General features: G+C 44.3%; 1 protein-coding gene across 2 annotated transcripts in view; it reads left to right on the top strand.

The window, feature by feature from the left end:
* The window catches only part of LOC122795533 (TAR DNA-binding protein 43-like), a 67697-nt gene extending 41681 nt beyond the window's left edge, over nt 1-26016 (top strand). For both annotated transcript variants that reach the window (XM_044063735.1, XM_044063734.1), the window contains exons 5-6: nt 13596-13763; nt 24324-26016. In XM_044063735.1, the coding sequence (XP_043919670.1) occupies nt 13596-13763; nt 24324-24836 (681 nt within the window). In that variant the 3' untranslated portion in view covers nt 24837-26016. The remainder of the gene's footprint in view (nt 1-13595; nt 13764-24323) is intronic.
* The last annotated feature ends 237 nt before the right edge of the window (nt 26017-26253 follow it).

The following is a 26253-nucleotide window of genomic DNA, read 5'->3' as shown; positions in this document are numbered from 1 at the left end:
GATCAGTCCTTTATGCCCAAGGTGGTATCCAGTGTGGCCCTTAATCGATCCATTCATTTGTCAGCTTTCTTTTTCTAATCCACAGAAAGGGGAATGAATACTGCACTCCTTGGACATGCACAGACAACTTAGATTTTACTTGGACAGGACTAAGCCTCTCAAGAAATCTGAACACCTTTGCATTTGCTGCAGGGACAGAGGGGAAGGCCATTTCAAAGCAAACAAAATTAAGTGGATAGGCCATTGCATTCCTTTCTGCTGTAAGCACCATGGAAAACCTTCCCCACAGGGGATAAGACCTCCTTTCACCAGGGTTGCATCTACTTCTACAACCTTTCTCAGATATGTCCCTACCAGGGACATCCTAGAAGCTGCTACCTGGAGTTCTGTACATACCTTCACCAGGCATTACCACTTGCCAATTTTTTCTAAATCCAAAGCTGGATTTGCCACTGCAGTTTTGCAGGGCCTTCTAGCTGGTCCTAATGCTATCCAATTACCTCCTCCCTTCCTTAGCTTTAGGAATCTACCCAAATGTAATGACTGCAACAGTGAAACACTAAGAACATAGTACAATTGTGTACACTTACCATTAAATGTAGATGTTAGTGTATTCACTACTGCAGTCCTGGTTACCCTCCCTCCAGCCCCCTGACTATACCTCTATTATTGTTTACTATGCTTAAAGTTTTCTGGTGTGTTTGCTTTTTGTTGGAGGTGTAACCTTGTATATAATTGCTTCCCATTATGGGGGACACCTGACATCTGGGGCAAGAAACTGATGTAATGGTGTCTGCTGCATGCTTTATATACCTGACGTCATGGAAGATGAGACTGCAACCGACGCAGGACCCAAGACTTTGATAATCTGGTTGACTGAGGGCTACCTGCAAGCAGATAACCCAGATGTGTGAATACCATAAATGTAGATGTTAAGCGTGTAAGTGTACACAACTGTACTTTCTTAAAAAGATGGAAGAAAAAGCTAAATCTATGCAAACTGTTAAAAATTCTTGCAAGTGCAGCAAGCTGGTCCTTTCCAGCCCCTTCCAGGCCTTCAGTCCAAAAACAGGGGAACCAGACCACCAAGACTACAGTCTCTGGGTATGCAGAGATCTAAACAATGGAGTGTTCCCACCTCAAAAACGGAGTGGTTAGTCACCCTCTTGTGGAAAAAGTTCACAATGACTTTACAATTATCCTTCCCAGCCCTGCCCAACTACTGGTGCCCCTAGGAGGAAAACTTGCCCTTCATGCCAAAAACTGGATGTCCATTACTCAGGACCGATGGGTTTTAAACAGTGTCCCAGGCGTACAGATTCTACTTCCATTCACTACCAACCCCAAGCGGGTTTCCAGATCTTCCTCCAAACTAGTGGGTAGAGGCTCAAAAGCAAGTACTTTCCCTGCTCAATATCAGGGCCATTCAACCTGTTCCACTACAACAAAGGGGACATGGTTTCTACTCCAGATTGTTCCTGGTGCCCAGAATAGAGGGCTCTTGTTTTTTTTTTTTTTTTTTTTATTTCTGGTGGTCCCAAAATTCTAAGTGCTTACCCTGCAATATCTTCTTCCTGTGCTAGCCAAGGATGCCTGGTTAGTCACCTTAGACTTTAAAAGAAGCTTATCTGCACATCTCCATAAGGGAGTCTTGCAGGAAATATCTACGCTTCAGGGCAGGCTGTATGCATGATTTCTTTGCACTCCCTTTGGCTGATCTACTGCACCAAGGGTATTCACAAAGTGCCTGGCTCCAGCCATTGCATACTGCAGGTGATTGCCTGATTTAGGTGGACAGTCAGGAATTGCTACTTCAGCACCTGGCATTTGTAAAAAGACTCCTATCTGCATTGGGGTACACCCATCAATGAAAAGAAATCACAACTGGTGCCCAGTCAAAAAATTGTATTCCTCGGAGCAAGCCTGAACACAGCTTCACAGATGGCATTTCTCACTCCAGAAAAACGGGTCTATTTGAACAACTACTTCAAACTCATGTTCAATTTCAAACAAATTGACACCAAAACCCAGCTATCTGCAAGGAAAATACTGCAAGCCCTAGGGTTCATGGCCTCATGCATTCTGCTAATTCCATATGAGGACACTTCAGTGGTACTAAAGTCTTTGGTGTCAACATTCTCAGGACCTGGAAACTATCATTCCTATCATGCCTTTTCTAAGGGCAGAGTTCCTTTGGGCAGAGCATGCAACCACAACAAGGGACTGTCTTTCACTCAACCCCTCGCTGTCCAGATCCTGACTACAGACTCTTCAGACTATGCATGGGGGGCTCACATGTCTGGTAAATACATTCAGGGCAAGTGGAGCCCAGGACAAATGCTCCTGCACAAATCACAGAGATGTTAGCTGTACAGTATGTTCTGACAGCCTTCAAATACCTTCCAGGGCAGCTGCTGATATAAAAAAAAAAAAAAAAAAAAAAACACCACAGTTATGTGGTACACAAGTGTGGGGGGGGGGCATTCTTATCTGCTCTGCAGGTTAGCCATGACCCTGTGGAACACAGCCTTGAGCAACCAAGTGTATCTGCAAGCAAAATTCCTGCCAGGCAAACAGAATTCACTGGCAGATGATCTGAACAGAAATCTCCAGGACTCGATTGGAGCCCAACACCTTTAACCTTCTAATCCAGAGGTGGGGGGACACCGGAGGTGGACCTCTATGCCTGCCCCGAGAACCACCAGTTGAGCAAATTTTGCACCAGGAACACAGCAGGGCCTGGAAGGTGGATGCCTTATCCTTGAAATGGGAAAACCTCTCAATTTATGCCTTTTCATCTCTGGCCCTCCTCTCAAAGGTACTACTCAAAGGTACTACTCAAGATCAGACAGGACAGCCAAGGGCAATTCTTATTGCCTCAGACTGGCCACACCACCACTGATACCCACTCTTACGCAGTCTAACAGTGCCACCCTGGCACCTTCGTAAGACACCTTCCCTGCTGTCTCAGGAGGGACAGATTTTGCATCTACAGGTGCAAACCCTAAATCTTGCAGCCTGGTTTATCCCCTGAATACTCCAGCTGCCCTCGGCAGACTGGTGTTGGATGTCATTCTTGAGGCCAGAAGCCTAGTACTAGGAAATTCTATGCTGAAAAGTGGAAAAGATATTGCTCTTGGAATCTCTCAAGGAAAGGAGACTGCTGTGCCCTCCTTACCTCAAATCTTCGATTACCTAGCAGAGCTACTCCCCAGAGGCCTATCCTTCTCTATTGAGATTCATGCCTCTGCCATCTCAGTATAATACTGAGCCACTTCTATTCTCTCACCCTCAAAAAACGTTCTGGGAGGGGCTAACTTAAGGCCCCCTAGGAGAGCACCCACCCCCCCCTGCCTGGGACCTTAACTTTGTACTGGAAAAGCTCATGCTTCCCACCTGCCGCTTCAGCAGAGTTAAAATTCCTTTCTTGGAAAATAGCCTTGTTTTTAGCCATTACCTCATCTAGAAGGGTGTCTTGAGTTACAGGCACTAGTGGCTGTGGAACCCTTCATTGTTTTCCATGCTGACAAGGGTTTCCCTCGGGACTAACCTGTCCTTTTATGCCCAAGGTGGTCTCCAGTGTGGCTCTAAACCAAGCCATCCATTTGCTAGCCTTCTTCTCTAATCCTCAGACTAAAGGGGAAAGGATCCTGCACTCCTTGGACGTGCACAGACAGCTCAGGGTCTACCTTGACAGGACTAAACCTTTCAGAAAATCTGACCAGCTGCTAGTCAGCTTTGCTACAGGGGCAGAGGGCAAGGCCATTTCAAAGCAAACCATTTCCAAATGGATAGCGCACTGCATCCAATTCTGCTACAAGCACCATGGAAAACCTACCCCACAGGGGATGAGAACAAATTCCACTAGGGCTACTTCCGCCTCTACAGCATGTCTCAGGGGAGTCCCTACCAGGGACATTCTGGAGTTCTGTACGCACCTTCACCAAGCATTACCACTTGCCTATTTTTTTTCTAAATCCAGAGCTGGATTTAGTAGAGCAGTCTTCCAGGGCCTGCTAGCCAGCCCTAATTCCTCTGCCTCCACCCTTCCCCAGCTTTGGGAATCAACCCAAGTGTGATGACTGCAACAGTGAAATGTGAACATAGTACAGTTGTGTACACATCATAAATGTAGGTGTTCGAGTGTATTCACTGTTGCAGTCCTGGTTTCCCTCCCTGCAGCCCGCAGTTTTCTCTATCCTTTCTACCTGTCCTCTATATGGCCACTTTTTATGGCTGTGTTTACTTTTTACTGGTGTTCCACACCATATACTAGCTTTCTATTGGGGGGTCCTTCATTTTGGGCAAGAAAAACTGATGTAATGGCGTCTGCTGCCTGTTTTATACCCCTGACGGCCTGTTGGAAGGAGTGACTATATTCAATGCAGAAATCCCAAGACTCTGGTATTCGGGCCAACTAAGGGCTACCTGCAGGCAGATAACCAAAGTGTAAAGACTGCAACAGTAAATACTCTCCAACATCTACATTTATGGTAAGTGTGCACAACTGTACGTAGTTCACTGTTTTCAGTGTACTGTTCTTTGCTTGCTGTCTTTAGCTAAAAGGTATCAGTCTACTTCACCTGCCTGATTCAGGCAGATGCCCTGGTTGTATTAGATAGATTCCTGGTGTACATACTTAGTTTTGCTAATCTGTGGATATTTGGATATCAAGAAATTATACAAATGCTTTATTCTCCTGCAAAGACATTCCCATAAGCTGTACTGGACATTGAGGTGCAGACTGCATTTCCCACAAGACTGTCTTCCTGATGGCTTCAGGCTACGCTAGCTTCCAGCCTGCACATGAGTGCCAGTGGTACGTGGAACTCCCAGTGTCAGTACCTTCCAATTATTTGCTCCTCACCATTTGTGGGAAATATGTAAATCCCAAGCAGCAGTCCTTCACTGTGGAGGCCTCCAGTTTAGCCTGGTGAGTGTCATCGGCCTAGGCTGGGAGCCTCTACAGTCTCTCATACTACCACTTGTGTGGTACAAATGGCATAAAGCTGCAATATCAAAATGCCACACTGTGGTGTCTAGTGCTTTGCAGTGCAGAGGCTGGTTGGAGGATTTGTACTGAGACACAAAGTGCTTATCTTGTGGTAGTAGGATGTATATTGTGGAATGGAGAACTGAGTATGAGTGGAAGTCAAAATAGCTCTACTTGAAAAGATCAAGAAAAAGATTATGGTGAGCACCTGTGCAAGGAAACTTAGCATGGTAGAAGGAAGGTCAGAAGCTAATCCCAGATGACTCTCGGGAGAATGAGTTACAAGGTAAGCATTACACCATGTACATGGGGAGAGGGATAATATACCCTAGTGTTAGAAGCACCCTCACTACCAGTTCTTACCTTGGAGGAGGATAACCCCCTGCACAGGAACTCCAGAATCCTGTATATGACTGAATAATTGGATGCCCACCTGCAGCATTATTTCTTTCAGTTTGATAACTGGCAATGATCCTACTGCTGTAGATTATAATGCTAGGCTGAGATGTGGTTATAACTGTGCCAAGTTTGTAACCTTGTTACAACAGGTCACAGAGGCATTTAAATCAAAGGTCTCTGCTTCTTGGCTAAAGTCCTATGTAAGCTGGGAGAGTGGGTATTGTCAGCTCAATGTCCAAGTAACATTTCTCCAAGGGCTTGCTATCTAACCTGCAAGGGGCCAGTAAGTCCCACACTGGAAATCATTTGAGGTAATTTACTTTAACGGAACTGTTAGGGTGTCCTTTCCTATTTTCCCATTTTGTACAAACATTACATCAACAGTGACTGCTCTGAGCCAGTATCCACACTGCTGGGTGGCTGAGCTTGTTGCATAGTGGGTTTTTGTACCTATTCAAAGTTACTCCCATAGATTATCTCAAGTTGAGATAGTGTTTTTGAAAGAATGCTACACTTCAGCCTCCCTAGAGTCCCTGTTCCTCCTCAAAAGAATAATTTTGTGGTTCAGAAAAGAACGCTGACTTGAGCATATTGCCTTGGAAATCATCCTCACACTCTCAACTCTCACACTCTCAACTCACACACTCTCAACTCACACACTCTCAACTCACACACTCTCAACTCACACACTCTCAACTCACACACTCTCAACTCACACACTCTCAACTCACACACTCTCAACTCACACTCTCAACTCACACTCTCAACTCACACTCTCAACTTCGCACACTCTCAACTCACACTCTCAACTCACACACTCTCAACTCACACACTCTCAACTCACACACTCTCAACTCGCACACTCTCAACTCGCACACTCTCAACTCGCACACTCTCAACTCGCACACTCTCAACTCGCACACTCTCAACTCGCACACTCTCAACTCACACTCTCAACTCACACTCTCAACTCACACACACTCTCAACTCACACACTCTCAACTCACACTCTCAACTCGCACACTCTCAACTCGCACACTCTCAACTCGCACACTCTCAACTCGCACACTCTCAACTCGCACACTCTCAACTCGCACACTCTCAACTCGCACACTCTCAACTCACACACTCTCAACTCACACACTCTCAACTCACACACTCTCTCCCCTATTTGCCAGAAGCTGTGCTGAATTTGTATAAATCTAGCTGCAGTAGTAAAGGATATTGCATTTAATGGATGTTAGGCAGTTGAGGATTCTGCGGCTAGTATGAACACCTTAAATGAGTAAGATGGACCATTGTTAGTTTACAATGAAAACATGGCTAACTGCATATTTGTGTGCGAGAGTCTGTTGCAGGGAAACACTAGACAGCTAAGGAGCCTAATGCAAAGAGGGTCATTGTTCTAGCCTCCTTTTCAGGCCTGTGCAAAAGGGGTCATTCTGCCCTTTTCAGACCTTTTGTGGAGTAAGTAGCATAGACTTCCATGGATCTGGAGGTCATGCCCTTACAAGTTGGGTAAGCTAGAATATTTAACTGCCATGTTTCACTGTTGCAGTCATTTGGGTAATCTGCTGGCAGGTTGCCCTCAGTCGGCCTGATTAACAGTCTTGGGTCCTGTGTCGGTTTCTGTCCCTTCCACGACGTCAGGTCATCAGGGGTATAAAACATGCAGCCGATGCTATTACATCAGTCTTTCTTGCCATGTGGTGCCCGAAGCAGAAGCAGTTCGCAAGTGCCGGTCGGCTGATTCCTGAAGTTTTCATTTTCGAGTTTCGGAACCGAAGTCTTCAACTTAAACTTTTTCTTGCTCCTTTGCGATGTCTGATTGTATTACTTGTGGAAAGCAAATACCTCAAATATTTTCATTTGTACTGTATTCCTTGCCTAGGCCCTGACCACGACGTACCTTGCTGTCGTTTTTTTGCTTTATTTAATCAGTGCACTATCCGTCATCTGTACCTTTTTGCCTCTAAATATTTTGGTTCTCTGTTTGTTAGCCATCAGACTACCAGGATTTCGAAAAAATGCAAAGGTAAAGACAGGCCGTCGAGGTCCAAAACTGATGACGCTTCTCCTAAGCTAGTCGCCAGTTCGCCAGTACTCAGTGAGGCGGTTTTGCAGCCCCTGATACCTGCTATTTGATGAGCAGGCATCTACTGAGCCCGTTCGGAGTCCGGTATGCCACGAAATGCTTAGCCTATGGAACCCGCGGATGTCTCTAGGCTTGGATGGATCCGGAGCCGCTGTGCAGGCACCAGCTTCTGACTGTGTATTCAGGCCTATAAAGACTTGTATGTTAAACCGTCTCCACCTTCAATACCAAGGCCTAAATCTCGATCTGTGTCTAAAAAAAACTGACGCCCAGGCCACATGTTCAGGCCCCTATGCCTAAAAAACAAATTATCAAAATCGCTGAAGATCTAATTACTCTGAGGGGTAGTCAACCCCCCCCCCCCCTCTTTCTAAGAGGCCAAGGGCTGAACTTGACTATGAATCTTCTGATCAGGACTGTTTCTTCTGACTCTTCTAATGACCTGGATTTGCCCATACCTACTTCCCTCTGCTTCCCCCCTGAGGACATTTTGGGGAAACTTTACATACCTTAAGGGAGCATTTCCACTGGGAAAGTCAGGAATTTTCTGATTCATAAGAGGCTTAGGGATTTCATTCTACCTCAACATAGGTCTTTGGCTATACCTCCTCTGCTAGACATTGTTGATGTTTTCGGAGTCCAGTATGGCCCCTGATTCCTTGCCTCCAGCTCTTAGTAAACCTGACCGATACTACAGGGTTCCTGAGTCCCACAAGTTCCTTTTCAAAAATCCTGTTGCAGATCCAGAAACCATTTCTCAGGGGCCCAAGGACATTAAGGCTTCTACTGCTAAAATTCCTACCCCTTCTGATAAGAGACTCCAGGGCGCTGGATAGATGGGGTAAAAAGGCTTATACTTCTACAATCTTGGCAATCAGGGCTTTAAACTGCAAATTTCATATGTTAAAATCAACAGCATATTATTGGACTGCTTAAACAGAAAATGATGATTTGACTGTATGGAAAATAAATTTACAGGATTTATTGCATTCTGCTGAACAAGTTGGAAAACTTACTTTGCAATGTGGTTTTGATTCTTGAGGCCTTGGGGCTGCTGTTACTCGGTCTATGCTTAGAAGGCATACTTGGCTTAAGGAGGAATCTGTGCCTGGTAAAGCGAATTGTTGGATGCTCCTTTAAATCAGGATCGCCTGTTTGGCAATAAGGCTGAAGAAATTCTAAAAAAATATGGAAGATGAAGCTAAATCTATGCAAACTGTAAAAGATTTCTTACAAGTGCAACCTCCAAGATTTAGTAGGCACTGGCCTACTAAGAATTGGTCCTTTCCAGCTCCTTCCAGATGCTCTAAAGCCAAACCCACTCACACCAAAAGCACCAGGTTTCAGTCCCAGGGGACTCTCAGAACTATGGGGGGCCTCCACTTCCAAATCTGGAAATAACAAGACCTCCCCCTATGGCAAACTGTCTCAATGACTTTCCTTTAAAAATACCAAGCACTTACCTTTTAGCCACCCCTTATGGGGGGAACGATTGCTCTTCATGCAAAAAACTGGGAACTCATAACCCAGGACAAATGTGTTTTAAATAGTGTCCCAGTGATACAGATTTCATTTCCACACGTTGCAAACGCCAAACAGGTGGCCAAACCTGCCCCGAAAGCAGTGGGCAGAGGTTCAACTTTCCTTCTTTAAACATGGGGCTATTCAACCGGTACCAGAAGAGGAAAAGGGACAAGGTTTCTATTCCAGGTTTTTCCTGGTACCCAGAAAAGACAAATACTAGCATCCAGCTCTGGATCTGTCTACTCTAAACACCTTTCTAGACATTCAAGATGCTGACTCTTCACCAGTTACTTTTTATGCTAGGCAAAGGAGCCTGGTTGGCAACTCTAGATTTAAAAGCAGCATGCGTGCACATCCCAATCAGGGAATCTTGCAGAAGATGCCTACGCTTCAAAGCAGGCTACTTGCATCCATTCTCTGCACTGCCCTTTGGCTTGTCTACTGCGCTCAGGGTATTCTTTAAGTGCCTGGCTCCAGTAATTGCATTTACTACCTGGACGATTGCCTAGGCATACTTCTACATCTGGCGTTTGGGGGGGGGGGTTCTAACTTGTCTGGGGTACACCATAAACGAAAAGAAATCACAACTGGTAGTCTCTCAACAGATTACATTCCTGGGTGCAAGCTTGAATACAACTGCCCAGATGGCTTTCCTCACGCCAGAGAAGCAAATTCATTTGGTAGCTTACTTCAAACAAATGGCCACAAAAACCCTGCTATCTACAAGACAAATACTACAAGCCTTGGGGTTCATGGCCTCCTGCATTCTTCTAATTCCATATGCAAGACTGCGTATGAGGAAACTACAGTGGTGCTTAAGGTCTATGGAGTCAACATTGTCACAGCCTGGAAACAATGATTCCTATCATACCTTGCCTACGTGTGGAGTTCCTATCGTGGGCAGAGGCCTGCCACCAAAACAAAGGACTGCCATTCACACTACCCCCTGCCGCCCAAACCCTAACTACAGATGCATCAGACTATGCATGGGGGGGGGGGTTCACCTGGCAGGAAAGTGCATTCAGGGCAAATGGAACCCAAATCAAATGCAACCCAAATCAAATGCACCTACAGATCAATCAAAGAAATGTTAGCTGTACAGAATGCTCTGACAACCTTCAAGGACTACATTCTTCCAGGACAACTAATGGTAAAGACGGACAACACCACGGTTATGTGGCACATAAGCAGGGGGGTACACATTCCTACCCCCTCTGCAGTCTTCAGATTAGTCATGGCACTGTGGAACACTGCCTTGAGCTACCAAGTGCACCTAAGCTCAATTCCTGCCAGGAAAATTGAGTACACTGGCAGACTGACTAAGCAGAAATCTCATGGACCCACACGAGTGGAAACTTAACCACAGATTTTCAACATGTTGGCAAGCAAATTGGGGAGCCCATGCATAGATCTATCCCCCCCCCCCCCCAAGAACTACCAGTTGGACAAATGTTGCACAGGGACTCCCCACAAAAAAGCCTGGAAAGTGGATGCTCTGTACTTCAACTGGAAAAATCTGTCTGTCTATGCTTTTCCCCCTCTGATCTCCAAAGTTTTCTAAAAGTCAAACAGGACAAACCAAGGATGCTTTTGATTGCTCCAGACTGGCCGTGCCAACACTGGTAGAATCCCCTCCCGCACAGTATCTCACTAATATCTCCATGGCAGCTGCCTCAGACCGCTTCCCTACTGTCTCAGCAGGAGAACCAAATTCTGCACCCTCAGCTTCTAACATTAAACCTTGCAGCCTGGCTAATCACTTAAATTCACCCTTATCCCTCAGCAAATCTGTGATGGATGTCATCTTGGAGGCGAGAAGACCTAGTACTAGAAAATCTTGTGCTGACAAAATGGAAAAGATTCATTGCCTGGAACCAATCATTAGGGATGAGCACAGCAGTGCCCAATTTACCTCGGATTTTGCAGTACTTAACTGAGATGCTTCACAAGGGCCTGTCTTTTTCCTCTATTAAAGTCCACACTTCAGCTATTTCAGCTCACTAGAACACAGAACCACCCCTCTTTTTTTTCTCATCCCCTGCTCAAGCAGCATCTCAGTGGGGCAAAGAGAGACCACCCAGGAGTGCTCCTACCCCTGCCTGGGACCTTAACTTTGTTTTGGAGAAGCTCATTCTACCTCCTTTTGAGCCAGCTGCTACTGCAGACTTAAATTTTCTTTCTTGGAAAAGTCTTCCTTTTAGCAATCACTTCAGCTAGGAGGATATCTGAATTATAGGCTCTTATGGAAGTGGAGCCTTTCATTTGGCAATCACTTCAGCTAGGAGGATATTTGAATTAAAGGCCCTTTTGGCAGTGGAGCCTTTCATCATCTTTCATGCCGGCAGGGTATCTGAGGATCAGTCCGTCCTTCATGCCCAAGGTGGTTTCCAGTGTGGCTGTTAATCAATCCATTCATTTGCCAACCTTCTTTCCCAATCCACAGAACAAAGGGGAACGGATTCTGCATTCCTTGGACGTGCACAAACAACTTAGATTCTGCTTGGACAGAACTAAATTTTGAAGAAATTCTGAACAGTTGCTAGTAGCGTTTGCTGCTGGGGCAGAGAGGAAGGCTATTTCAAAACAAACCATTTCTAAATTGATAAGCCATTGCATTAATTGCTGCTGTAAGCACCACAGAAAACCTATCCCCCAGGGGATCAGATCTCACTCCACCAGGGCTGCATCTACTTCTGCAGCCTTTCTCAGAAGTGTTCCTACCAGGGATATTCTAGAAGCTGCTACCTGGAGTTCTGTACATACTTTCACCAAGCATCATCATTTACCAATTTTCTCTATAGCTGGCTTTGCCACTGCTGTCTTGCAGGGCCTTATAGCTGGTCCTAATGCTGTATAAATTCCTCTTCCCAACTATAGCTTTGGGAATCTACCCAAATGTAATGACTGCAACAGTGAAACACAAAGAACATAGTACAGTTGTGTACACTTGCCATAAATGTAGATGTTAGTGTATTCACTGTTGCAGTCCTTGTTACCCTCCCTCCAGCCCCCTGCTTTTTCTCTGGCTATACCTCTACTTTCTTTTACTATGCTTAAAAGCCTTTTTGGTGTATTTGCTTTTGGTTGGAGGTATATCTTTATTTGCTTCCCATTTGGGGAGCACCTGACATCTGGGGCAAGAAAAACTGATGTAATGACGTCTGCTGCATGTTTTATACCCCTGACGTCATGGAAGGGACAGCAGCTGACACAGGGCCCAAGAATTTGTTAATCAGGCCGACTGAGGGCAACCTGCCAGCAGATTACCCAAATGTAATGACTGCAACAGTGAATACACTTTAACATCTACATTTATGGTAAGTGCACACAAGTATACTTTCCTTGATCCCTTATTTACAGGTTCCAGGAATGTAATTAGCCTGGGTGGCACTTTTTCCAAAAGGCAGTAACACATTTCATGCATTGAGACTGCGACTTTGGCACCAATCACTTCTGTCAGACCCTCTTGTAAGATGTTTTTCACAGGGGTAATTGATAGCTCCAGGCTTGCAGTCCTGTGCAAACTCTCATTGAAAAGCCATTGGTGTTCTATTCTCCGTCCTGAGAATTGGATGTCAAATAGTGGTCTCTGCATGGAACCCTGAGGTATCCTGCTGGTGACTGATCTGTTAGTGATCTCAACAGTCCTGACTTCCTGGGTTCAATTTTTGAGCTAGCTGGGAATCCCATGAGTTATGTAGTGGTTTATGCTCAGTTTGGGTTTTGAAAAGTAGACCAGAGTGGGTGTTATATTTTGAACTCCTTGGCCAGGTCCAGGTAGGTGGTATGCAATACTTTCCCCTTATCCGTTGCCTTGGTGACCTTCTCAAAGGAGACCACCGGGCTTGGTAGGCAAGCAAACCAAAACTGCATTTGGTCCAGTGTCTGACGTTTGCCTGTGTTTGATCATTTCCATGATAATTCGTTCCATGACTTTGCATATTACACTAGTTAGTGTCGTAGATCTGTAGTTTCTGTGGTCTGTTGATCCACCCTTGAAGTGGCGTAACTGTTGCAGTCCTACATTCTTGTGGTACCAAGCATCTTTTGAGGCTGTAGTTGAAAAGTAATTCAAGTGGTCCTGAGGTCATGTTTCAGATGGTTTAGTAGACATCCTGGGATATTGGCTGTGCCCATTGTAGGCTGTATCTTTAGCCTTGGTGAGCATTGCTAGGACCTGCTCACTGTTAATGTTTGGGGGGAGGCAGAGGAAGTTTGAGCTGATGGTGAACTTATTGGCAAACAATGCTAAAGGTGGCACCATTGGCCACCCATTCGTTGTGTGCTGCTTTGAGACTTCTGACCTAGCTGTAGAAGGCCTTGTGGTTGTCTGTAGTCTCTTGGGCTATATTGACTTGTAATTGGTCGTAAACAGGAAATAACACATCAAGAGAACTAATTGGAGAGTTCCTGTCACTAGTTACTTTTGCTGATTTTTAAGCCATAACTTTTTCCCTTTTTGTGGTAATAGTGATTTGGCTTGTTTGCTCCAACTAAACATTTTGTATTTATCAAGAATGTTTCAAGAATGTTTATACGATTTTGGAATTTTAGCGGCAGAGGTTTTTTCTCTCCTGTCCTCAGGATCCAGACGAGCCGTATCGATGCAGGAAAATTTTTGTTGGGCGTTGCACTGAAGATATGACTACTGAAGACCTCAGGGAGTTTTTTGGTCAATATGGGGAAGTGACTGATGTCTTCATTCCAAAACCATTTCGTGCCTTTGCATTTGTTACATTTGCTGATGATCAGGTAAGTTCATATGTTAAAGTATGTAGTGTATATGCTTTTCCCCCCCTTCTATTAAGTTTTGCTCTATCCTTCTAGAGGTTCAAGATGCACTAAACTAAAGGTGTGGTCTTGAATAGTGGGTTTGCCTGATTTGCTTCCGTGAGCTTTGATTGTTTACATGCCAAATAAAACACTCCCATTTTGTTGAATAAAATATAACGTTGGAAAGGAAGGGCAGATGCGTATAGCTTAACGTAATGGTATTTTTGTGCCTTGTTGGCATTAGTCTGCTATGAAGCATCTGAAGAAACTGTCCAGAGAAACCAAAGCTACATGTGGAGCATAATGTGGAAAGGAAGAGTTCTCATGTATTATGGGGTGGGGTGTGCTGCTCCAGTTGGTTCCACATTTAAAAGGTGGACACTAGTTAAAAGCCCACAAAGTTGAAGTTCTGATAGTTTAGGTGTGGAATAACCTTCAGAAGCGAAAGGAAAAATTTATAAGTAGGAATAATTTCCAAGTGAAATGAGGCAGTAGGTTTAAAGAACTGTTCTGACTACATAGTTACTCAGTTGTTTACCTTGATTCTTTCTGTTCTTTGCATTCTCACTAGATTTCTCCGATAAAATACTCTCCATGACCATAATGTGCTCCAGATGACTGGGAAGTTCTGCTTCCTTGCTAAACTGCTGTCCAGCTTTCAATTGTAATCCAGTCTTCAAAGCCCCATACATTTGTTTCTCTCTCTCTGGAATGTTTAGTTAGGTGATTGGTGCGTTTTTCTCTGGAGTTCCAAAAAGCATAGTTTTGGTCTTTGCAGGGTTGAAAAGTACTTTGATTTATGAGCCATTGATGGAGCTCTTTTAAATCTGAATGTTTAGAGCCACTGTTTTATAGTATTGATACCATTTTAGGAAGTCAGAGCTGGGAGCTTTCACCCTCCTTGAGGGTGAAGGTGAACTGCATCATGAAATGACTGACCTAACGTTTTTGTGATCACTTCAGTTAAACCTACTCTCTTCCATTAGGAGTCCTTCTTGTGGAGAGACCTGGAAGAATGGAACTGAAAAGGAGTAGTTGTGTAAAATCTTACCATAACCATAGCTGTCGTTCTCTTCCATGTTTCAGTATTCTCACGTGGGATCTTCCGCCTGAGGGTGACAATGTCTGGGTCGTCTACCAGAGCTTAAGCTTGGTTGCTGTGAGATGCACGGGATGTCCCACGCAGAGCCGTAAACTGTGGGCTGTAAATGTGGTGTCTGCATGCAAAGACCTCAGAACTGACTGCCCAGTCGGGCAATAGTCTTAAGGGTAGAAAGATGCCATCCAGATAGGGGGGGGGGGCTCTCCGGGGGGTTAGGACAGAGGGATTGAATACTGAAACATGGAAGAGGACATCTATGATTATGGTAAGATTTTACACAACTAATCTGTCCTATTCTCATGTGGGAGAGGCTTTGGAGATGTTGTCCAATTTGTTGTGCTTAGTGAAAGTGTGTACAATGTGGCTGCCTCGAAGTTGTATCTAGGCTTTTAAGGAAGCCCCCTGAAGAAGCCACTGCTCTAGTGGAGTGTGCCTTGACTCTGTGGGACAACTCCTTGCCATGGAAGGTGTAACAAGGATATTTTGCATATCCAGGAGGATAGAGAATGTGTGGATACAGCTTTCTCCAGGGCCCTGGGGTGAAAGGCTACAAAGAGGAGTTTGGATTTTCTAATGCTCTTGGTCTTGTCAAGAAAAAAACCTCCGTTGTCTGTGAAGATCAAGGGAATGGAGGAGTCTGTCTCTTGTGTCGAAGGGAAGAAGGTGGGTAAATGAATGGATTGGTTAAGGGACAGTTCATTTACCACTTTGGGGATGAAGGAAGAGTTAGTACGAAGAGAAACTCTGCCATTATGGAAGATGGTGTAGGGTGGGGTAGCCATGAGTTCCTGTAACGAGCGCTATTAAGACAGGTTTTTTTTCCAGGTGCATATTAAAGTGCCAGTTCAAAGGGGGCAGTGGTAAGCTTCTCAAAGTTTAGATTCCAAGGAGGAGATATCGACTTCCTTAGTGGTCTGATGTGGAGGATCCCCTTAAAGTTTTATGTGCAGTCTAGATAATAAGGGAGGATCCATGGGGTAAGCAGGCTGAAATGGCAGACAAGTGGACTTTATGAAAGTTCAGATTTTTGAGTGCTCGCACGTAGGTAGGTCAACACTAGGTGTATCTGCTTTGAAGACACCATTTGGAGAACCTTTCCCATTTAGATAGGATCTCTTGGTAGTGTTTTTTGACCTCCCTCAGGACCGAGTAGTTTGTCCTCTTGAGTATAGGTATCTGAAAGTTCATCACCCACAGGTAAGATTGAGGGTTTGCAGATTAGGGTGGATGAGGGGTCCCTTCTGTGTAAGCAGGTCCAATCTTGTAAGGCAACTTGTGGTGATTGACCTTGGCAAGAGATAGAGGGGGCTACCAATGCTGCCTTGGCCAATAGGGATTCACCAAGATTTTTTGGTTTGTCCCTCTGAGTCTCCAGCAGGGCCTTTGAGAGGGAACGCATACAGGAACAGCCCCTTACAGAGAATTGAAAAGGTATCCCCTTCCCAAGCTAGTGGAGATGGGAGCCTGGAGTGCAATAGCTGTAGTTGTCAGACCGGGTTGCCTCCTCTCAGAACAATTTGCAGAGTGCCCCACTTTTGTAGACCATATTTAGGAAGACCTCTCTGTGTCTCTCAAATGAATGTTTATCTGCTGAGGACTGGTTGTCCTGTGATGGAATATAGACTGCCTGCAAGGTTGCATTGTATGGCCAGTCAGCAGAGTAAATAGGATCTCATCCCCCCCTGCTTGTTGATGTACCACATCATCTGGTGTTGTCTATGAAGACTTGTAAGGACCATGGTGTAGGCGCAGGAGAATGGCTCAGCAAAGCCCGGAAATCTCCAGAAGTCTGGGTGGATAGGAATATGGAGGTATGCCTCTTTCAGATAGTGGCCATGGAAGCCCCAGGTGTCAAAAGTGAAAAAAATGGTTTGCAGGGATAGCATGCAGGAAGAGGTTTGGAAGTGACAGGTCCAATTTTGGCCTCCAAGGACCCTCTGGTTCCAAAAAAAAAGTTGGGAGTAAAACCCTTGACCACCTTGTTGGGAGTTTCTCTCTGGTGCGTAGAGATAGTAAATCCTGAATATCTTCTGGGATCAGGTGGGATTGTGTGTTTTTTTAAAGGTAGGGTTATGTCTCATGGAGTGGGCTTTTCTTGCCAGGTCATGAAGTACTTGCAGTGAGAGGTGGGGCAGAATAGGGTAGATAGGAGGGTATTTTGGCAGTCACTCGGTACTTCCCTGTCTGGAAAGGACTGCCCTAGTGTAGTATGAGAGGAGGTATTCTGGGGATGAAGGCTTTCTGGTCTTTTTCTATGCTTTGAAGGAGGAGCAGCAGGTGCCCTTCTAACAAAGCTTGGCTTAGCTGGGTAGTTCTATAAAACTTGAGATACTAGCAGATGTTAAAGTCCTGCAGTTCCTTACTTTTTTCTTGCAGGCTTTTGAACTGCTCTGCAGATTGCTTGCCAAAAGAACTTGTCCAGTGAGGTATCCAGGATCTTTTACTTTAAATAATCGAGTTGAAGCCTGTGCCGGGAATAACTGTGCAACATGGCAGATGCAGATGATCTGGCAGAGGCTTCAGCAGCATCATAGCTGCACTTGATGGAATACCTTGCTACTTGTGTTGCTAAAAGACTGAGGCAACTTGAGGCTTATTAGGGGAATTGGGCAGAGAGCAGGGTAGATGCCTAGGAAATAAGGTCTAGGGGGTGTACTTGATCATACGAGTTTGGTAATTGATGGCTTTAAAGGCCATTTTTTTTCCCCCAGAATGCCCACCTTGGTGTCGGAAGACAGTAAAGATGGAATTTGCCTCTAATTACTTGTCTGGTGCCACAGCAATGACCACAGGGTCTACCCATGGGGGGGGGTTGAGTTATTTCTAATCGTGAGGGACTTTGTGGAGTCTGGCCTTTTTTAGTGGGTGGGGGGTTGGGATTCTGTAGTCTTGGAGGCAGCAGCAAAGGCGTCCAAGTGAGCAGGAATCACTGGGCAGGTGGGAGAGGGAGACTCCATTTGGAGAAGCTCAGAATATCTTTTTTTTTTTGTATTTCAGCATTTGGGTGGAGTCCCACTGAAAGTATTCTCATTTTGGGGATTGGAGAATCTCCTTCCAAGGAGTCTTCATCTGGGGAGCAGTAGTCCAGGAGAGAGGCCAGGTGTGAAGTGGAAGATTAATCAGAGGAGGAAGAGGAGTCTTCCAGAGTCTGAAGAGGGATGGAGTCTGCAGGAGTTTTGAGTTGAAGCAGGCCTCAAGGCCATAAAGGCCTGAAAGTGACTGGGAGAATGGAATGTTTGCCAATCAGTTGTTGCCCCACTGGAGTAGACAGATGTTTGGTCCTCTGCTTATTCTTAGTCTTGTGAATAAGCTGAGAGGCTGGGATCCTGGGGCCGAAGCACCCACTTTGAAAACTAGTCTGTTGTGCACCCCGACATAGTCTGAGGCTGATGTTGCAGATACCTCCAGACGTGCAAACTGGAGAACAAGGGCACCTTCCTAAATGGTACCTGCTGAAGCCAGTTCTTTTGGATGTTCCTCAGCCCCTAGACTGGCAGCTGGTGGGACGTCTGAAGTAGGCAGAGTATATGGCCTAGAAACCTTGGCCTTTAGGTGGCTCCACCCCATGGTCTGTTCAGGATCCATACAGAGGGCCAAGTGTTTGTCGCTGATTCTCTGCAATTTAAGGGTTTGTCGGGTAACTGTGCAAGGTCTTGGGGACAAACTGACAGAGTTGACAGGATGTATGGTCATGCGACAGCCCTAAGCAAAGCAAGCAAAAATTGTGAGCATCTTTTGTGTGGAATTTGTTGACCACACTTGTATTTCCTCTTTCTAGAGGACATCGACTAACAGCAGAAAAAACAGCAACCTAAGCTTGGACAAAAACGAGAAGATTACTTAACTGGGTACTTAAGTGTCTTCAGAGACTGAGCAGAATGAGCAAGCTGATGTTTGATTGCAGCAAAGTTCTGAGGCCTTTGCGAGTGTCACATTTATGGTCCTATGTGTGACGTCCCACTCACCTTACAGGAACCTGGCTTAACCTTTGGTAGGTGAGCTGGATGTTTGGTTGCCCTCTGGCGGAAGATCCCACATGAGGAGAATACTGCAACATAAGAATAGAAAGACATTAGTTTATTGGATTTGTTATAGTGAACTCTGGAGAGAAGGGGGGGTGTTAAATTAGGGGGAATTGCATGAAGAGTTCAAACCATGTGTTGGAGGTTGGAAAAGGGAGAAAATCTTGCAGACAATTTATAATTTCCCTTTTCAAACTACAACTGAAATTGTCTAGAGTTTTCCTGTCTCTAGACAGAGTGATTCAAAGCCGTTTTGATGATCCTGAGTAATAAAGGTTCCTTGCAGGTGTATCCCAAGCTACAGGAATTGGAATCTCTTCCTTGTAGAAAGGAGCTTACATTTATTTGGGTCTGTTAACTGCTCATACTGTGTTTGTGAGGTGCTTGGCTGTCTTGTTAGCCAGAGGATTTGTGTTTGTATCCCATCTCCCCTTTGGATGATTAAATTAGGCTGCTTGAGGCATTCAAGTGACTCCTACAATATACCATTCAGTGTCCCTCTTAAGCCGGGTCAAGGGGGTGCTTACCCAGTGAATCAACTGTTCCTTGGCATTCTAGCAGTGTAAACTACTGCTGAAAAGCACAGGCCCACGCATGCCTCTGGCTTGACTTTCCTTAGCTAGACTTCATATTGGAGAAAATGCAGTGACATCTTTAATCAAGTGAGAGCATCATGGTCACATTCTTGTAACATTTATCTACCTGGCCATTATTCGGTAAGGGAAAGCTACCTCCTTGCTTATTCAACAAAGTAAAAGGTTTCTGAGGTAATCAGAGGCTATATATAAGAATTGATCTTTTTTTTTCTTTTCTTGACCACCTATAGTCTACAACATTGGTAATGCATCTGTGCCAGGAACCTTATGGCTAAAGAATTGAAGTAGCAGCAGTCTCCTCTGTAGAAATGGAGCGAGTCAAAACACCTCCACACTAGCCAATAGTTTTGGCTGGTCTGAACTTTTTAATAGGCTTTGAGTTCACTTCAGTATTTGATTTGGTTTTGGTATTGCTAGAAGGTAAAAAGCATTAGTTTGGTTCCTTTAAAACAAGAACGCTCTGCACTGTGTAGCCTTTTTTAAATGGCAGTCTTTGCCTGTACCCGTTTCTGTAAGTAAGGCCAACACTGGGATTTTTCTTTTGATCTAGCTGTTGCTGCAAACACTTTTTTTCTTTTTTTCTCTCCTTTCCAGTGTTTCTTGTGAACCGTTTTGCCACAGTTGCCATTCAAGATTGTATGCAGATATTTTTGAGATGATTGATAAGGCTGCAGCTCTCTTATAGCAGAGGTCTAATTGGCCGTTGCTTGTCTCATAAGCACCAGGGCTAACTTTCTTTAGCCAGTAGGGTGGTGGTCTAGCTTCTAGGGCTCCTTCAGTTTGATTGGAGATTTTTTTTCGCTTTTACTGTTAAGCAGCTTCTCTTGTGGAGCCTGACCAAGCTTAACCCTAGAAAAAATTTTGACAAAACTCTGAGGTGAATGGGGTTGCAAGTTCCAACTTTAAAAGCTAGGATACTGATAGGATGTGCTATTTTAAATGCTTTTTTACTGACTCACTTGTGATCAGGGAAAATGCCCTTTATTGCTTATGTACACCACTGAATTTGAAGAATCTTGCCACTGTTGTTGCTATCTTCTGAATCCATTTTTACTTTAAACCCAATTATTAGTTTGTAGTCTGAGGACAGTGTGTGAAGAGGTGTTTTTCTGGAGGCTTGTGGTGGGGACCATGTCCTTGGTGCTCTTGCAAATCTAACTGTGTGTGCTGTAACGGGAAAGTTTAAAGGGCACTAGCAGTAACACTGGGTCGGAGTACTGCTCTGGATGCAGGAGGTTGGCAGGTTGAGAGGAAGCTATGTATTGGTAGTGGTGAGACTGTGCTGAATGGTCTTGAGCCTGGTATCTCCTGTAGCTGTAGTCAGAGCCAGTACTGTCTATAGTATAGCCTGTGTCAAATTGTATGCCAGATTGGTATGCCATTTTTTCTGAGGCTGGCATTAAAAGTTCTTGGAGGGGACTAAGATGAATGTTGGCATACTCTTATGTGGAGGAGGGTGTTGAATTGTATCCTTTTAGCAGCGTTTTTTCACCAGCTTTTGTGTTGCATTTGTTTATTCCTTGTAGGTTCATAGGATGATGCTAGCTATTAATCCAGAGGCCCTTATAAGCCTAGCCAAGACTTTTGCCCGTGTTCCTCAGTCTGCACCAGTTTCCCCTGTCCTGCAGGGACACAGGTGTGATCCCAGGGATATATTTTTGGTTTCCTATCCAGTAGTCCAGGTTCCTTTTGGAGATCTAGAGAGGTACTCTGTTTGACATGTAGAGGGAGTCCATTCCACAGACTGGAGAGTCTGAGACGCATCTATCCCTCCAAGTTCTATTAATGTCACAAACCAGGTTAAGGCTTTGCGTGTGGGTTGCACGAGTGGAGTTCGTTTTATGAATATGCAGCAACTCCAAGGCTGGGTCTGAAATGGCTTTGTATGTCAGACCCAGGTCACCTCAGAGCAGTCTGTACGAGACGTCGAGGGACAGGGCTTTTAGCCTATCTTGAGACGCTGGATTTTCCTGGTCAGGAACCTCTCTAGTCTCCAGTCTGCTGCATGTGCTTGGCAAGGTACATGCTGATGGTGGCATTGTACTCTGTATTGGGTCTTTATAAGGGAGGAGTACGGGGATGTTATGACCGCCTTGTTCCTAGATGAAATAACCTTATTTATGAGGTGGGCCATGTAGAAAGCCTTCCGTACAATGGAGGCAGCGTGGTAGTCAGGTTGCTAACCTAGGTGCCAAAATCCCTCACAACTGATTGCATGGTATGTTGTTGATGTGAATTAGCGGGGATGACATTTTCCCCAAAGGGGATAAGGATGCATTTCTTGGCATTCTGTTTGAGGCCATGCTTCTTGCACCAGTTATTAGTTAAGGCCCTCCTTGGAGGATGTTCACATCACTAGGGGAATGACTGCGCCCAGCTTAGTCATCTGCAAACTGGTCAGCCGCAGACCACTGGTTTTGGCTTGCACCTCAGAAAAGTATATTCCAAACAGTAGACCCCCAAGACCAATCCTTGGGGTACACACCGCTCATTGTGGGTCTACTAGAGGTGGCTTCCCCTACTTTGAGTGGGTTCCATCCGTGAACCAGTTAGCCATCCATCTGGCAACATATTGGTTGATGCTTAGCTGAACCTTAGTTGGGAGAGTATCTATTATGCCTGACTGGAGAATGTCAAAGGCTTTGGTTAGGTCAAGGTAGGCGATGTGCACCTTTTTCCCCTCATCCGTGGCTTTGGTGACTTCTTTTTTTTTTTTCTTTCATGGAGACCATTTTTGCCTTTGAGAGGGCACGATGAGGGGAGGGAGTTAGGTGCTGGGGATGTCCTGGTTTACTAATGGGGGGGGGGGGGCTGAAGTTTCACTGATCCGGTCTGCCAGCAGGTTGGCTGTATCTGTGGTGGTGTTGACCAGTTCAGAGCAGATTTGGGTGTGTTTTGCGATTGCATAGTATGTGAAGAGGGCCTTGTGATTGTCCTTGGTGGATGTGGCCAGTTTGGACTCTAGCCTTGGAGGATTTCACCAGTGACCTTATTTGCTTGTTCAGACAGATTGCTTCCAACTTGGCACATGCTCCTTGCTTCCAACTTAGCACCTAAGCCTCCTTGACCCTAGACAGCAATTTTTTATTGCTGCTGTCCACTAGACAGGTTTACTCTTCCTTGAGGAACATGATTTGGTGTTGTCTGATATTGCAGAGTCCATACAGCTATGTAGGCGCTCATAGTTTTTTGGTGTAGGCTTGGACATAATGATAATTCCAACTGAAGGAGCAGTAGCTGTGAAGCTGCTTATGCCTGCTCTGAGGAGGTTGTAATCGGCTTTGGAAAAGTTTTTTTTCGTTGACCCTGTTGGGGGGGGGGGGGGGGAGGGTTCATTCAACTGTTGCATGCAAATTCCTGGCTTTAATAATGCTTGTGGTTAATTGGGTAAACCCCATAGGCCCAAATATTTCATCTTCGGGGTCAGCTCAGATTAGGTTTAACCAGGCAAACTTAGTAGGCCCGTGTACTTCATAGGAATGACCCAAAAGCATCAATTGGTTACATAGCTTATTTGGTCTCCCAGTAGGCAAATGAAGACTGGAAGATGGTTTAACACTAGCACAGGACCGCAAGGTGAAGCATGTCATTGGCTTAATCCTGTGCACTAACTTGCCACACTGTATGCTTGGTGCTGTTTTGGGAGAGTCTTAGCCTATCCAGACCTGCAGTGGGTATAAGATTTGGTAGTATGCTGGTCTGTCACAAGAGACAAATATTCACTCATTCCAGAATGTGGAGGATTGTAGCTTCACTTTCAGTATGTAGGATATGGAAGAATTGCTTGCAGCAAAAGTGCTAATTGCTAAAGTATTTTTTAGTCATAAATACATTCACGTTCCTCAAGGTCTGACCTGTTTGTGTAAATTGTTTTCTGTTGCTGGTTTTGGTGTGACATGATGCTGTTGGGCCAACGTTTGGCTATCACTGGGGAAAAAGTTGCTCAGCTGAACTGATCAGAGTAAGTTTGTTCCTTTTTAAAAGTCAATGGTTGCTTCTTAAAAGTTAGATGTCTAAGACCAGCTTGAACCAATTTCCTCCTACAGTATAGTCAGGAATGCAGAGTTCACTTGACTTCCTTGTTCTCTTGAAAAGTATACTCTTTACTACTTTCAAAGTCTAAGTTCTGATGTCGTGAAAAGGTACATACATAACTAAGACAGAAGATGGCCTCTACAAGCTTGCATACTTCGATAAGCATGGTCAGTTTGGGGTGCGCATAGTTGGGGTTAAGGAGTATTTACAGGACATGCAAAAAACAGGAAATTTCCATGTTTCCGTTATATTGGAAAAGTGATAGTGGGGTAGTGTATTCAAGCTATTAGTAAAGTGACATTTAATACGTTGTGGGTAATGTCAAAACATTTATATTTATATGCTGTGGTTTGAGTTCTCTATTTTCAGAACTACATTAATTTCTTAAAAGCTTTGACCTCCAGGTGAAATTCCTAAAAAAATTTGAGGCACAATATTGCCACTGGTGGTTTACAAAAACATTTGTGTTGCATTGCAGCTGTTTGAAATGATGTGAAATTGTTGCATGCATAATTTACATTCAACAATATCCTAAAACAGCAGTATGCTTTCCCTTGTTCTACATGATTAGAAAGTTCTTAAATAGGTGAACACTTCTCCCTGACATTAGAAAGTTGTTTCCCTTCATAAAGCAATGATATAAAATCAGCATATATAACTAGAGCTGTGATACTAACAGTGTATAGTAAGATCTCAAAGCAAATGTTAGTTGGCCACATGCTGTTCAGATTTAATGAGTTAATTTATTTTCTTTTATTTCTTTTTTTTTTTTTTTTTTTTTTAGGTGGCCCAGTCTCTCTGTGGAGAAGATTTGATTGTTAAAGGAGTCAGTGTTCATGTATCGACTGCAGAGCCTAAGCAAAATAACATGAGGGAAATGGACAGATTTGGCAGATTTGGTAGCCCAGGCTTTGGGAACCAAGGCGGCTTCCCAAGCAGGGGAGGTCCAGGGCGCCCTGGAATGGGAAGCCAGAACAGTATGGGTGGTCAAGGGATGAACTTTGGGGCTTTTAACATTAACCCTGCTATGATGGCAGCAGCACAGGCAGCATTGCAGAGTAGTTGGGGGATGATGATGTCTAATCAGCAGAATCCATCTGGAGGACCATCGGGGAATAATCCAAATCCAGGACCTAGAGAGCATAACCAACCATTTGCTGGGGGGAGTAATTCCTATGGGTCAAGTTCTGGATCTTTAGGCTGGGGATCAGGAGCAAATGCACCTGGCTCTGGTGGGAGCTTCAATTCTGGGTTTGGATCCAGCATGGAATCAAAGTCCTCAGGGTGGGGAATGTAGAATAACATCGTAGCGAGGAATCACTCTTCCAGATCGATGGTAAGTATGAAGTTCTCAGGATAGATTAATTTCTGGATATATGGTATAGCAAAATATTTTTCATACTTTTTAATTTTATGTCAATGATGGCGTCAAACATTGTTCAGATTTTATGGGTATTGAAACACCTTTACTGACTGAAAGCCACTGCCTGATGGATGGGTGGGCTGTAAATGGTATACATTTTTTTTTTTTTTTTTGGTTTTAAGTGGGCTTGAGCTCTTGTTTATTGCATGACTAAGTTGAAACCATTGGTTAGGAGATGCACGGTTAGTCTTTAGTCCCCTTTAAACTCTTATTTTTGGGATACCCTAATTTTTAATCAGTTTTTCAGCACAGTTCTGCCGTTTCCATGATTTTCCAGAATTGGAAAGCAATCTCCACAGCTTCTCAGTGATTTATTTGGAGTACTTGAACATTCCTGGGAGTAAAGATATTTCATCATACTGCATTTTGACGGTGGGTGTTGTACTTTTATCCACTACTCTTTATTTCATGGAATCGTTTCAACGCACGACTGTGATGTGGAAACCAGAAGGCTGTTTGGACTTATGAATCCTTGTGTGGGATTGATGTTGATGCCAAGGAATGAGAGGCTGGTATGATCGGGAGCAAGAGAGAGAGCATGCAGACCTGTTGGTGCGATATGGAGTTTTGAACTTTGCAAGATGTGACTTAGTCTCTGTGGCTTTGGTGAGAGTGTGCAGAGAGCAAAACTGGCAAAAATGTACGAGTGTATTGTACCTAGAATGCAGTATCTGTTGAGACCTTGTAGAATTTTATACCACAAAAAGTAGTTTAACATGTAGATGAATGTTGAATGTTGAAAAGTGTAAGGTATTTGTATCTCGTCTTCCCCCTCCCCTTGTCAACCTGATGGATGCTGTATGGTGTGTGTGATACTAACTTTATTTGACCTGTGTGACCGTGAAATGGTGAAATTTGTTGAACACTGAGGAAGCAAGTAGTGAGGTTTATGGCAGTTGTGTGCAGGTTAATAAGTGAGCTCAGTGCGTCTTAAGAGGGTGAAGTCTAAAAGTTTGTAAGAATTCAAAAGAATGCAAAGGTTGCTTTAGCTGTGTTTTGTTCGAATGATTCCTTTGTAACGTGTTGAATTTCTTAATAAAAGTATTTCAAGTAATCTTGTGTATTTTGTACATGAATATTTTTGTAATTCTAACAAATTTTAGATTAGATGTATTCCGACTGCTCTTGCATTTTTATTTTGGTAAGACTTTTTATTCGGGCAAAATGCAGTTTTGATGGCAGTATTTTCTGTGACCTTTCTTTTCATTTGGGGAGAGTTGTTCTGTTTTCCAGTGAGATTTTCAAACTATCTCAGGTTCCTTGCTACAGAACTAAATTTTCAACTGTTAAT

This window comes from Protopterus annectens, chromosome 2.part2 (genome assembly GCF_019279795.1).
Source record: "Protopterus annectens isolate FY-2018-M chromosome 2.part2, PAN1.0, whole genome shotgun sequence".
Taxonomy (NCBI): domain Eukaryota; kingdom Metazoa; phylum Chordata; order Ceratodontiformes; family Protopteridae; genus Protopterus; species Protopterus annectens.
The sequence above is the reverse complement of the archived record's forward strand: the minus strand, read 5'-3'. Positions and strand labels throughout refer to the sequence as shown.